The sequence below is a fragment of the Charadrius vociferus genome, unplaced genomic scaffold, assembly GCF_000708025.1.
Source record: "Charadrius vociferus isolate BGI_N301 unplaced genomic scaffold, ASM70802v2 scaffold257, whole genome shotgun sequence".
Taxonomy (NCBI): domain Eukaryota; kingdom Metazoa; phylum Chordata; class Aves; order Charadriiformes; family Charadriidae; genus Charadrius; species Charadrius vociferus.
In genome coordinates, this window is record NW_009649473.1 from 2544290 (window position 1) to 2558504 (window position 14215).

Below are 14215 nucleotides of genomic sequence, written 5' to 3' on the forward strand. Positions count from 1 at the left end.
GCTGAATCTCTGGTGATTGTTTGTGTCTCCATATGCTAAAGATAAGTCATCTGTTCCCTTTCCTTTCTGGCATGTTCATGTTAATGTGGCTATTCCTGTCGTACCTGAAACTTCTTCAATGGGGAAATCCTGCCTTGAAAGCGATGTTTCTTGGGCGTGCCTCTGATAAAAATTCTCTTTGCTTCTCAAGACAGAAGACTGATTTAGTAACTTCTACAAACAACCACCTCAGAGCATGCAGCCCACAAACTAATTGTTACTTTCTGTGTTAAACCTGATAAACTGCACTGCTCAGAGGAGCAGAGGTGATTAGATGCATATCCATCTTTTTTACAGGAAGTGTCTAAGCAATTAGGTGGAAGATTTACAGGAGAAAGAAAGAGGGAAGAAAAACACACTTAGCGTTTTTTGAGGTGCACTGCCCTAATCTGTGTACTCCGCTCTTCATTTCCACGCTAGTGTTTCAGAGAGACATACAGGCGTAACTTCACAGTCCCGATGGTTTTTCTTTAATTCCTCCTCCTATGCTGAGTTCTCCCCACGCTGACATACACGTGCTCCCTTCTAGGTGTTTTGTTTTGTGTTGGTTTACCTTTCATACATGGAGGCAGTGACAGCATAGAGAGCCTTTGAATATAGCATAGAGTTGGCATAACGAAGGGAATGAGAGGAGCTCACTGCTTGCACAGTAAGTGCCTTGGTCAAAGGCACTGAACTGGAGAGGCAGGAGTGCACTGTCATGTAGCAGGAAGCTCTGTGTAGTTGAGAAATGGTGCCATGTGTGTCTTCTCTGCAGGACCAGCAGTGGGACTATGAGTGTGTCCTGATTTTGGAGGGGAGGACAGTGGTGATGGATGCTTATGTGGAAGGAGAAGAAACAAACCGGTCCCTCTGTTATATCACCTGCCAGATGAACCAGGTGAGTGCTTGGAATATGATGCCATTTCAGAGTTCACACTGCTGCTGGTTTTGCTCAGCAAAGCAGCAGGCTGGAAGGCAAGCTCTTTGGAGAAAAGAGCGTATTTTTCAAAAATATTTGTAGAATGTTTGGCACTATGGGCGCCCTCATCTGTGATGCTGCTGCCTGGTGGTACAGGTATCTTCAACTTGCAGTCTGGACCGCATGACCTGTTGCTGCATTTGCTGTAGCATGGGATGATGTCGTCTCCGAATCACCACTCACTGCAACCTGCCAGGACAGTGCCTTTTCTGCTTTAGGTTGAGGCACTGTTGTTCATGGCTCTCTGGATGGTGATTCTTTTGTGAAAAGAAAAATGCTATTAGTATCAGTTTTGTTCTTAGTGGTGGAAGCTGGCCTGTGGGTTGTAAGATTAACAGGCAAAATTAAAACAGCCATGTACATTTCTGGATGATGTGTGCATTTTACCTAGGGCAAGATTTGCAAGCAGAAGCAATATTTTTAGTTCACAAACTCATGTAGTTAAGGGAGAAGAACAGCATAAGCTCTTGTGCACACAAGGCCTGCAGTCCAATTGTAATCCTACATCTTCAGCTCCACTGAAATGGCAGAAATGCCAGCTTGAGCAGTTTTCTGAGCAGGTGGCTTGTAGATAGGAATTAGCCATTTAGGAATGCAGTTGGGAGGTTAGAGAAGTATTGTTGTGAGCACACATTTGTTCTCAATGTTCATCCTAGTGAACCAATGCCTGCTACTCTTCCTAGAGCAGAATTGTGACTGCATGAACAGTGAGGACAGGACTGTGCTGCCACTGCACCAGCTAACACTGCCTTGTCTACATTCACAGGAAGCTCCGTATAGGCTGTATGTGCCGGTGCGCTGCGCAGGATGGATGCTGATGCTTTTTGCCTGTTCAGCTGGCTTGTTTGTGCCTCTATTAAGTCCTTTGTCTTGATGGTCTTTGTCTTTGCAGTACAGTTACACAGCACCTCAACTCGAATTCAACGCTGTGGTGTTTGTGCAGAGGCAACGACATCTTCGAGTGGACAGTGCTGCAGATCTTCACGGTAGGAGTGCAACAGCTCCCGGTAAAAATACAGCAGATGAGGTGGAAGAGTTGCATCTGTAGTAGTCCTATCACAGGGAAACTACGGAAAATGTACAGCCTCATTTCTGTTGCTTGTCACAGGGGAGGGAGGAGGAGATGCCAAGTTGCTGGATTATGCTATGCCCGAGGCGATGTTTGCAGATGCCTCTAAATTTTTCTCCTTTGCAGTGACTTTTTACAACTGCTCTGTGGGACACACTGATTGTAGCCGCTGCCAAACAGCTGACTCGAAGTACAACTGTGTGTGGTGTGGAGGTGACAACCCCAGCTGTATCTTCAGGAGCTCCTGCAAGGAAGAGATAGAAGACCTGTGTCCAGCACCCCTCATTCACTCTGTGAGTAACTTGCTCCCTAGTATACTGCGCCCGGGGCAAGGAGGGCTCCGTTCTCCAGTTGAAATCAAAGGGCTGAGAACTCAGAGTGCGAACAGTGCAGCTCAATAATACATTGGCCATCTCAAGAACAAGTTAGTCCTATACTACTGTGATCCCTCAGTGTTGTGAGGATGCTAGACTTTTGTGCTGGGCTTTCAGCTTGCCGATAGAGAACAGTCAGGAAAGATGCATTTGTATCTCATGCAAGCTGAAACTGGCATGCCAGAAGGAGCAGAATCATTCAGGAGCTGGGAAAGGGTCCACAGGTTGGATTCTCCAACTGTCCCGAGCCAGACCCTGAAACACGTTGGCCCAACTGAGCCTGAGGTAAAGGAGGGCAAAACCTAATGATAACAGCACAGCAAGGATGGGAAAAGCATGACAGGTTACTGGAATTAATTATTTTTGTCTGTTTATTTTAAATGTTTCTTGCTAACTGCGACATGACAAGTGTCTGTAGCCATGTGTCCCTTTTGCTGTCAGCTTGTCCTCCCTCCAGTGGCACACAACATCCATGTGCTGCATCTTGTCTTAGTTTATCTTGGATGCTGCTCAGGGACAGAGCTTTGACGTTTGTGCAGCATGTAATTCATTGTCATACTGATGCTGAGGGGGGAATGGTGCTTGCTGCTTCAATACCAGTAACATGTATTGGCTTGTGCATTCCCACTCTTCAGCAGAAATGCCCTGTGGATTGGTCAGCATGTTGATGAGAAAGCAAAGCAGGGCAGTCCTTGCCATAGAAGCCTATAGTGGATTGCAACCTCTGGGGGGAGACTGCTGGCAACAGCCAGGTACGGGAAAGAAGGCTCCAACTGGTGTGTTCTTTATGGCCTTTCTTCTGATGAGGGTGCAACCTGGTACTAGTCCAAGCCAGTAAAAGGAATCCATAGCAGTGACCCGATCAGGCAGAGTTTGTGATGGGGCAGTTGAAGGGCCCTGTGCTGTAGATCAGTTGCCAGACTGCAGAGGTCTGAGATACTGTGACATTTACACATGCGCGGATGTCTTTGCAGGTGTACCCCCTGTCTGGACCAGTGGAAGGTGGCACTAGAATCACCATCACTGGCTCAAACCTCGGGCAGAAACATCAAGACATTGCAGAAACTGTCACTGTTGCAGGAATTCCCTGTGCCGTAGATGCTCAAGAGTATGAGATCTCTAGCAGGTAGAGTATCTGCGAAACCTCTTCCCAGAGGCAGGTGCTGGCTTTTCCCTTGGCTGCTGACACCAGCCTGAGATGTCATTGCCTTTGCTGTAGCAGGTATTGAGCCTTGCCCATTCCGCAGGGAATGCCCCTGAGTAAGGTCACTGTCTGATTAGTTACTCAGGCGGTGACCTTAGAAAGAGAGAAGGTTCTGTACAAGGCGATGGCCAAACAGTGCTGCCGTATACCGACCACGCTGCCAGTACAGAGCCTGCAGGCCAGCTGGATCAGGGAGTCACAGGCTCAGAACCACGCAGTTTCATGGGTGTCTCTCCCAGACACAGGGTGATTTTTTTTTTTTAAAAAAAAAAAAGCAAAGAACATGGCTTGTGCAAGTGTCACTGCAAGAAAAATATCCTGGCCATGCTAACACAGGGTGAGGATGGGAACACGTGGTTGGAGGTACGGCACAGATACTTGCGTCTGCTTGAGTGGGCACACCCCTAGACTGCTATTCTTCACTTGCCAGCCAGACTTCCACCTCCCAGAAGAAATCCAATGAAAAGACCCTGTCAACCAGGGACAGACCAGGGAGTCCTGGTGGGCCTTGTGCCGCTCTTCTGGTGGCTACCCGTGCCTGGCAGGTCACACAATGCTTGTAAAAGTAGTGTCTAGGAGGGGGATTAGGAGCAGAAAGAAAGCTGAATCCAGCTAATGTAAGTGATAGGGAACTGGATAGCTGGTGTGTCTGGGCAGGGCCATGTAACAAGACAGTGTAGTCAGGTGTTGAGAGGTGTGACTGGGGGTAGCTGGGAAGTAAGGAAAAAGGAATTTTTGTGTAGTTGGCCTGTGGCAGGGCAGGTAGGTGGGACCCTTGGACAAGGGAGGGAGAGGAGCCAAGCAACCGTCAGGAGAAGAGGAGAGCAATTGTGAGTAACCTCTCATCAGAGCTATCACAAACCCATTTTTTCATTCCATGGTAGCAGTAGTTGTAGCACCCTTCCCTTTGGGAGCCAGGTAAGATCCTGCTGGGAAATGGCCTGCTGTGTTGAGCAGTGTTGTCCTGTCTGTGCACCTTGTTTGTCTGGATCCATCTGCTTTCTGTTTTCATCCTAAAATTAGAACATAATCTTTCTGGGGTTAGCACTGTCTTTGTTCTGCATCCGTAAATCACCTGGCATCACAGGGTCCTGGCTTGGGACTGCACTGCCTGAGTTGAAATTCCTGAGCCTCTTTGGTTGAGGGGGGGATATAGCTGTGAACCTGGAACCCACTCCTGAGCAAGGCCCAGACAAAATTAATCTCATGTTGTGTTGGAAGGCTGGGAAGTCTGCAGAGTAGTTTTTCTTTTAGCAAATTGGTTCTGTACCATGGGATTCCTTGCTGCCCTGTTCTAAGTACAACTGGACTTTTCACCTTGTCAGCGTCTCCCATACCAAACTATGGCTTGAAAAAGGGCTGGGAAGAATGGGTGGTGCAGAGCAGGGGAACTGGCTGGTCCCAGAGGCCACTGGCTGAAGACTGGTGCCAGCTAAACCCACAGTCTTGAGTTTTCTTCAGCATCAGACACAGCGCTAATGTGTGGATGGACCACTGTTAGCCTGGGGTCGCTCCAGATGTGACTGATTTGATCAGGTCTGGACAATACCCGAGTTCTTGGACTCTTAGTGTTTCTGCGATACGGTGGGCTTCATCCTACCTGTCCCAGAAAGAATAACCTTTCTAGGGTGGGCCTGTTTGGAACCACCCCCTGCTTTTTTTATGCTGCACCTACTCCAGCTTTTGAAGGTGTTTCTCAATGTTCGGTTGGATATTCTAAGCATGTGATAAGGCTGGAAGAAGGGAGCTGTGGTTGCTAGATGGTTTTAGGACATGATGCAATGGATACAGCTCATCTGCTCTTCCACGGTGTGACACTGTTCTTGGATTGCCCTGCAGTATCGTGTGTGTCACTGGTGGCAGCTGGACAGAGAGATCTGGGCACATCGTGGTGGAAGTGCCTGGAGGAGGACGTGGAGTTTCTGGGCATATTTTCACCTATCAGGTAACGTAACTATTGCTTCTTTAATACCTGTCCCTATTCTTCCACTATTTCTGCTAAATACTCTTTATTGCATGAACTTATGGGACTCAACCAGGCACTTGCTGCTGGTATTTTTATCTGATTTTTCTGATGTTTGTGTTGTGTGGTGGTTTTGGGGGTTTCTTTTGTTGTTGGTTCCCCCCACACCCCTTTAGATTACAAGAACAGCTGTACTGAGTAATACTAAAGACTTTGTAGTCTAGTGATTATTTTTTTACAATGGCTACTATTAAATGCTTAAAGAAAGAGGAAACACAGAGTATCTTTCTGGTTTGGAGATTGTTTTTATTGATGACTTAACATCTTACTAAGACTTCTGACTTTCCTTTTATTAATTTGGAAATTGATGCTTGAACACACTTTTAGCTTCTGACCTTCAGCAGCTTGTGGCAGTAAGTGCAAAGTTACTGTGCATTGTATGGGCAGATGTGTCCTATTATTTTTAAATGCATTTCTGATAACTTTTTGATATCTTAACCCCAGCAACTATGAAATAATATTTAAGCAATTTTTAGATACAATTGCTTGCTTTTCATCCTTGCTGTACAACTTAAAAGTTATATACCTAGTTGCATGTCTCCATCTCCCATGGGAAGGGGAAAGAGGTGCCTGAAAAGTCTTAAGCTATTCCATTTTTGGCTGTATAGAACCATTTGATATACTGGGTTATGCTTGTTGCTCTTCTCGTGGTTTTGGTTCTATTATCACCATTTTGAGGCAGGGTGATGAGAACTGCATACTATGTTCAAGATGTGAGTGCAAAAGGAAGTTTTACTGTGGCATAAAAATCTTTTTTTTTTTTCCTTATTTCCCAGTAATACCTACCACTTGGTGTGTTTTTGTTGAGAACTGTGCTGGTAGAATTGTTATCAGTACCAAAGCATTCTTGAATGGGCAGGAGCTATTTCGAAACTCACAACTGTGTACATGTGGTTGGGTTGGGTTTTTGCTGTAGTTTCCCTGGTCTTCCTCACTTCTTGTATCTTGATCTTCATTTATCAGCACTGACTTACTTGTGCCATTCTGCCTGGTTCCTCTAAATTTTGCTGCAGTTTCTCAGTGGTACTAAATTTTTGTTACTTTGAATAATTTATCAAATTTCATTTCCCCTTTCCAGGTCACCTTACAAGGATGTTTAACAGCACAGGTCTCAACACAAATTCTTAGGGCTCCCTGCTGGTAATCTCCACATCTACTAGACAAACAGACAATTTATTTGCTACCTTGTTTTTCCTAACCTGAGTTATTAATCCAGTTACTGATCTGAACAATCCCTTTGAACTGTTAATCCTAAGGTTTGTGTGTGAGGCTCACAGCTCTGCTGCTTGCAGCATCCATCTGCCTTTTGCAGTCCGTGGAAAGACTGGTCCCTGATTCACGGTTCTTGCCAGTGTGATTGATCCCTCCTCTGTTGCCTCTGCTCCGTAAGGTAGCTGCTGGAGCCTAGCTGAGGCCTGCCTGTGATTGGGATCTACAGCTTCTATTTTCAGAGCATTGGAGGTCACTGAACATGTTCTGCTGTTTTCTTTCATTGCCTTATCTTTTGAGGTCCTTGTCACTCATGTCCTTTTTTTTTTTTTTTTTTCCCTTCCCTCTTCTAGAACCCAGAGCTGAAATCCATTGTTCCAACTCAGGGTCCCAAAGCGGGAGGAACCTGCCTTACCCTTCTGGGCTCAAAGCTGCTGACTGGGCATCCTAATGAGATCAGTGTCCTGCTTGGAGACCTCCCTTGCCACATGTAAGATCAGAGCCTGCCAATGTACCGGCTGTGCACTGCCCTGAGTCCTTCCCAGAGCCCTGCAGGGTGTGATGCTGCCTGGCTCAGCCCTTACCACAGGCTGTTGGAGCTCTGCTCTCCTCTGTGTTCCAGGACATCCTCCCCTCGAGGGTCGTGGCAGCAACCTCGACCATCTTACATTCCTGCCCACATTCACAATGTGAACAGTGCTTCATGGCCTCTGTTCTGCACGTCTTTTGACGGGACTATACCCCATCCTGACAGCTCTGCTTTTGCTAATGGGGAAGTGCAATTGGCTCCTGCAGACTAACACTAAGAGCTGCTTGTCCTCTTCCATCCTGGGACACGTACACCTGACAGCACTGCTGGTGAGAAGGTGCACACGCCTTGGTAGCATGTTTCCAGTCTATTCAGTCTGGACAGTGGCTGTACCTGCTTTTTGTCCACGTGCTGCTCTCTGACAACTGCCCAGTGATTATTGCTTGCTTAGATAAGGCACGAGACCTTTCAGCATTAAATTTGGGAAAATACCAGAAGAGGTTTGCAGCCTGTCTGCAAAAAGCAAGGCGTAGTACTATAAAATCTGTCTCTACAGTGGCTGTGTTAATCCTTTCTTCTCTCTTCTCTCTCCCAGTCTCTCTGAGATGACGGAGGATCAGCTGGCATGCCAGACAAGTCCCAGCAATGTGTCTGCAGAACTCCCAGTCACTATCAAATATGGGGACCAAGAGCGGAGATTGGAAGGTTCCCTCTTCAGATATACTCTGGATCCCAACATCACTTTTGCAGAGCCACCTAAAAGCTTCCTCAGGTAGAAAGACTGAGTGTGCCTTCCCCGGGGCTGTGTGCTGAGGCAGGTACTGCAGCACCAATGGCATCTGTTTGAGTTGCACTTTGGGGTAAAGTCAGGCTAGTAGGAATGAGCACAAGCAGAATGGTGGGAGCATGGACAAGCCAGAGCTAATGAATAATAGGTGGGTGAGATCAGCTACTTTTCTCTTTCAGTGGAGGGAGAGTGCTCAGAGTTCATGGATACAACTTGGATGTTGTACAGAAACCGAAGATCCGAGTTACAGTTTCTCCATCTGAACGCCGGCGCCGAGGACTGGGCCGATGGCGCAGAATCATCCCAGACACCGAGTGCCCTGAGGATGCTCTGTGCAGCGTCCAGCAGGTAGCATGGCAAAGAGTTCACTGGAGCTGAGGGTGCATAAGGGTTGATGTGTTGCTCTGAAGAGGCAGACTTTCTTTCCCTAAGGCTTCCCCCCCCACCACTTGCTGTTATCTGCCTGGATTTTCCAACAGTCTTGGCCAAATGGAAGTCTTCTCTGCCAGACTGAGAGGTTAAGCACTCTCACAAACTTTTCCATGAGTTGGGTCTGCCTCTGCGTAGAGTTGTGCAGGACTTGTGATGTGGGACACAAACAGCAGGACAGCAGGGTGGAAATAAAGAAATCTACAGCTGAGCTAGAGAGCTCATGTGGCTCAGCATGTCTGTGCTCCAGACTCTTCCTTTTGTATAGTTCACTTCATCTCTATAGCCCCTGGGGTCTCTTTCACCCTGAGATACAAAAACAGGCAGCATTCGGTGAAACTACCAGTTCCACCAATGTTTTCTGCTCTCCTGCTGCCAGTGTCCTGGGATGGGTCACTACAGAGGTATTGATGTGATCATGAAGGTCACAGAGCATGCAGCAGAATTTACAGAGGCCGAGGGTGTTTGGTAGCCAACGTATGAGAAGGATTTGCATTGTTAGTGCAAACGATGCAGGGCTCTCTGTACATAAACTGGGAGAATATGCTCCTGATGCACATGCAGTAATAACAGCTGGTTTTACCTGTGTTCTTAGGAAGGCATTTATTGGCTGTAGGGGAGGAAAATAAATGGACTCCAGTACTTTCACCAAATGTGAAATGGAACATATCCAACCGGATGAAGGAACACTTCTTTCACAAAAGCATTCAGGCAGGGAAATCAGCCTTGCATTGAAGGTCTTTGGTTCCGTTCTGTCAGAGCAGGGAGATCTTAAGCTGATGCCCCTCCAGAATCTGCTGCCGGGGGAATGTCAGAGCTGATTCCCACTGCTGAGACCTCGGTACTTGCAATGAAACTAGTGCTATGAAAGCTTTCTTTAAAGGAACATGGGGAATTCCTCAGATCTTGGATTTTTTCCCCTCTACAATTAAGCAGAGTTCCTCTGGCATTGTTCCAGATGAGAGGAATGCAGACTGGCCCCAGATTGCTCAGGGTTGGAAAGTATTGCAGAGCTGCAGGAGAAGCGTTAGTGTTTCACTACTGACACTTTTTTTGTTTTGTATTTAGTTTGAAGAACCATGTCTTGTTAACTCCTCCTACCTGATCCTGTGCAAAACTCCAGCCATTAACCTGCTGTTGCGGACTGTCCATATCAAACTGGAATTTATTCTGGATAATCTGAGCTTTGATTTCAACTCATTGCATCCCATGCCTTTCTCTTACGAAGTCAACCCCATCCTAAAGCCACTGAATGCTGAAGACCCTGCCAAACCATATCGTCACAAGCCAGGAAGTGTTATTTCTGTGGAGGTAACACAAAAAATAGCTGGAAATAATATTCTTTGTACAAAGATGTTTCTAACCTGAGTGTTTTAAATTGGTGTCATGCAGCAGCCAAAGTTCTAAAGCATTTGACAGGCTTACAACCTGCTACAGCACATCTACTTCAGCCTATGAGAAATGGTACATAAGAAGATGGAAACGAGTGCATCAAAAAAGCCTCTTGAGCCCATAAATAATTGTTAAGGGCTTCATAGGGCTTGTCGAAACTTCTGTGCTTTTTCATTTTTAGTCCTAATAAACTATTTGTATATGAGATATTAGTACTAAATAAAACCCACATCCTATTCTCAGCTGCCACCTTTTTGGTAACTTCTGAAGATTCCTCTAGAAGCAACTTAGGAATAAAGAATCGCAGCAGTAGGGAAGATCTGTTACTAGGTGGAGGTAGGAGAATCACTTTTTAAAGATGACATGCAGGGGTAGAGTGGCTAATGTTTTCTTCTGTACATGTGATTAAAAAAAAATCTCTGAGGCATTTCCTTTGTATGGAAAGGTACTTTCTAGTCCACTACTCATTAAGAAAGTTAATGACTGCAGCTGGAGACTCACTTTCTCCACGTGCTCTTTTTTCACACATGAGTAAAAACAGTGAGGGTGTACTAATCTAGAAATGTCTAGACTGCTGCCATTGGTATTAAATGCATCTTAGAGAAACAGGGCAATTTGAGAAGAGTGAAAGAGAACTAAAAAGATGCAAGCTTTCAAAGAACAAAGAGGTTGATCCACCAACCTGTCAGGATACCCTGACAGAGCTCTGGGCAAAAGCATGAAAACGCTGCTGCAGGATTCAGATTAGAAAGCATTAAAACATGAAAATGTAATTAACATCAGTCAGTATGGTTTTATTAAAAAAAAAAAAAAAAAGAAGGATTAATCCCCCAAAATTAAAGCAGATTTGTGTAGCAGATAAGAATAACAGTATAAATGTGTTACACCTTCGAAAGGCATTGATTGACTCACCTGAGTGCTTAGGTTAACTGACATGAGACTACCTTTTCAAATATATACATGTTGTGTGTATGTATATGCATATCCACACAGAGTGAAGAGTTGAGCTTAGTTGTGCTGTGGCTGAAGAGCCTTAAGAAGACAGGCTATTTATAACTGTACTTATGCAGCATGCTACGGGTCCTAAAGCTATAATCTAAATTGTATGCAAGTGAATTTTTTAGCTTACAAAATGAAATTCTGTGGCCAATTCAGATGCCAGCTTAGTCAGAGGAGAAAAAAGCTGCTTTCATCCTATGGTGGTGATCTCCTTCATCTTCTCTGGAGCCATGGAAATGCAGAGTTGTTTTTTGCTCTGATTTGATGTGCTGTTCCACATCTGTTCCAGGGGGAAAATCTAGATCTGGCTATTTCCAAGGATGAAGTTATGGCTATGATTGGGGAAGGAATCTGTGTGGTGAAGACACTAACAAGGAATCATCTCTACTGTGAGCCTCCCTCTGAGCAGCCAGCTCCACGGCACCGCACGAAGCGGGAGGGCACAGACTTGCTCCCGGAGTTCACGGTAGGAGATTGGCAGTACCGCAAGAAATCCTGTTGTTTGTTGAAGCACAAGCAAGAAGTAGTGGCAGAGGCGGGGAGTGGGATGGGAAGTGGAGGAGAGGCAGAAGCACTGGTAGGGGACAGGGGGGAAGTACCAGGGATGGCAAGGAGCTTGTTCTCAACTGTACTCTTATGTGCCAAACATCGCCTGGAAGCAAATGGTATAGCTGGGTTCAGGAGTTGTGCTGTGGGACTGCTTTGCTAGAGAGCTGTATGCCACCTGTACCCATTCTGGAGAAGCGCTGTGGCTTTGTATTTCATTGCACTGAGCTTCCGTCGTGGCACGTGCTTTTGTACAGGTCCAGATGGGAAACCTGAACTTCCTCCTGGGCCGAGTGCAGTACGACACAGAAAGCCAGCTCACCTTCCCGCTGGAGGCACAGATTGGTTTGGGTGTTGGTGCATCCTTCGTGGCACTGATTGTTCTGGTCATCGTCTTCATATATAGGTAAGAAACTCTGGCATTGTACGAGGTCTTTAAGTTCCTCTACAACATTATTCAGTGGATGTGGCCAAGCGTGTACATCTTGGGCCTAAACAAGGTCCCAGCTTTCTTTGTTTTGTGCCAAATTCTGAGCCCCTGGTGTTGTTGGATGGGTGAGGCGTGTTGCACCTGCTGGTCGCAGCCTGCACTATAGTTTATTCAGAGCCCACACCTAATAGGTGCTCCAAGAGACACATCTAGTTTACAGAACTCTGTTTGGTATTCTGCAAAGATGATGTTCAGTAGAAATCACCTCAGCACCAGTTGCCCTGGAGTCTTTGGCAGCAACACAACAGTTGGCAAGGACAATCCCTGGGCTAGGGCCACTGGGAACAATTCTGCTTCTTATTGCAGGAGGAAAAGCAAACAGGCTCTGAGAGACTACAAGAAAGTTCAAATCCAGCTGGAAAATCTGGAAACAAGTGTTCGGGACAGATGCAAAAAGGAATTCACAGGTCAGTCACTGAGCTCCTAGGTTCTAGCAGCTTCAGGGAAGTTTGAAGAACCACTGTCAGCCCTGTCCATTCCTGCATACTTGTTTGGGTAGCTCAGAGCAGGCAATAACTTTATCCTGTGCCAGTGCATTGAAAAATATAGCCAAATTCTTCCATTTTAAATTCTTCTCTTTAATTCAGAGCACAGTGATCTATACAGGCCCCTTTCATTCTTCCGTTCATCCTCCAGACTCAGATGAAGAGCTAAAGGTCAAGACAGCACACTTGGAGACATCTTAAGGACAGCTAGTCCGGTCTTTGTGTAGGGCAAGTTGAATTACATCCCATGTTCTGGGCCCACATACCTTGTACTTCAGCTGCTTACAGCAGTGAGCCCTTGTGTGGGAGACCTGGGGCTCTGAAACTGTGGGGGTGACTCGGATTGTAATCTCCAACTAATGTGGGAAGCAGTGAGGAGCAGGAGAACTCTAATACTCTACCCCTAGTGTAGGTAAAGCCTGTAACCACAGATCTGTGCTGAACAGTGGCTTCATCTTTATAAAACTGGAAGCCAGCCCCTGACTTTAAATGAGAGTAATCCCCAAATTCACCTTTTGGTTCCTCCCCAAGGCTGGAAGTTTCCTCATGTGGTTTCTCCCAGTGCCTAGGCTAGTTTTAAATGTTCTAGCAATGGGACCCCAATGTGCGTCTTCCTGACAGGAAACATTCTTCCTCTTCCTTAATCCTATCCTGCTGGCCCTAGTTCCCGCACTCACCTCATGCTCTGCACCGTCAGTTGTGTGATCATGTAGTCAACCTCATGGGCGTTTCCTTTCCCTTAGACCTGATGACTGAGATGATGGACCTCACAAGTGACCTTGTGGGCACAGGAATCCCCTTCTTGGACTACAAGTCCTACGCAGAGCGCATTTTCTTCCCGGGCCACCGTGAGTCACCACTACAAAGGGACCTGGACATCCCTGAGTGCCGGCGGCAAACTGTGGAGCAGGGCTTGGTCCAGCTCTCCAACCTCCTCAACAGCAAGCTCTTCCTCACCAAGGTAATGTCCCTCTCTCTGCTTGCAGCCTGCTTTGGGGTCAGGGCCACGTCACTGGCAGCAGGAAGCAGGCAGTGTCTGTTAAAGCTCATTCCTGAATAGCTCCCTGTACCACTTCTTCCAAGAGCCAGTCGCTGTGACTGCCTTGTTTTCAGCAGACTTACACACTGGCTTATCTCTCTCCCCACCAGTTCATCCACACTCTGGAAATCCAGCGCACTTTCTCTCCAAGAGACCGGGCCTATGTAGCATCATTGCTCACTGTGTCGCTGCATGGGAAGCTGGAGTACTTTACCGACATCCTCAAAACACTCCTGAATGACCTTGTGGAGCAGTATGTGGCCAAGAACCCCAAGCTGATGCTGCGGAGGTGAGTGAGCCAGCTGTGGTCCCACTGTGAGCTACCTGAGGGGACAGAGCCTTTCTGCCCATCTAGCAAGCTCTGAAACTCCTGTGAGTAGGATAAGGTCATGGCATGTGCTGCAGCTGTAAGACCAGTGTGTGTCCAGACAACATGCATCAAACAGGAGGAAGCAGTAGTAATGATACCCCTCTCTCCAGTCAACAATTGGTAGGGAATATAGCAGGAAAGGTGTGAAAAGAATAGACAGCTGGAGTTGCCCACCCCAAATTACTCTTCTTTTGAAGCTCCTGTACGTTAGCTCTCTCCTTGTGTTTGGGTACTAGGGCTCTGCCAAGCCTGCTAATCTCACTTTGCTCT

At 46.6% G+C, this 14215-nt stretch overlaps 1 protein-coding gene across 2 annotated transcripts in view; it reads left to right on the top strand.

The window, feature by feature from the left end:
• The window catches only part of PLXNB1 (plexin B1), a 38442-nt gene that overhangs the window by 15863 nt on the left and 8364 nt on the right, over positions 1-14215 (top strand). For both annotated transcript variants that reach the window (XM_009889875.1, XM_009889874.1), the window contains 14 exons: positions 797-919; positions 1893-1986; positions 2196-2362; positions 3418-3569; positions 5487-5592; positions 7233-7369; positions 8004-8180; positions 8375-8543; positions 9693-9935; positions 11305-11481; positions 11819-11967; positions 12358-12458; positions 13280-13497; positions 13686-13864. In XM_009889875.1, the coding sequence (XP_009888177.1) occupies positions 797-919; positions 1893-1986; positions 2196-2362; positions 3418-3569; positions 5487-5592; positions 7233-7369; positions 8004-8180; positions 8375-8543; positions 9693-9935; positions 11305-11481; positions 11819-11967; positions 12358-12458; positions 13280-13497; positions 13686-13864 (2192 nt within the window). The remainder of the gene's footprint in view (positions 1-796; positions 920-1892; positions 1987-2195; positions 2363-3417; positions 3570-5486; positions 5593-7232; positions 7370-8003; positions 8181-8374; positions 8544-9692; positions 9936-11304; positions 11482-11818; positions 11968-12357; positions 12459-13279; positions 13498-13685; positions 13865-14215) is intronic.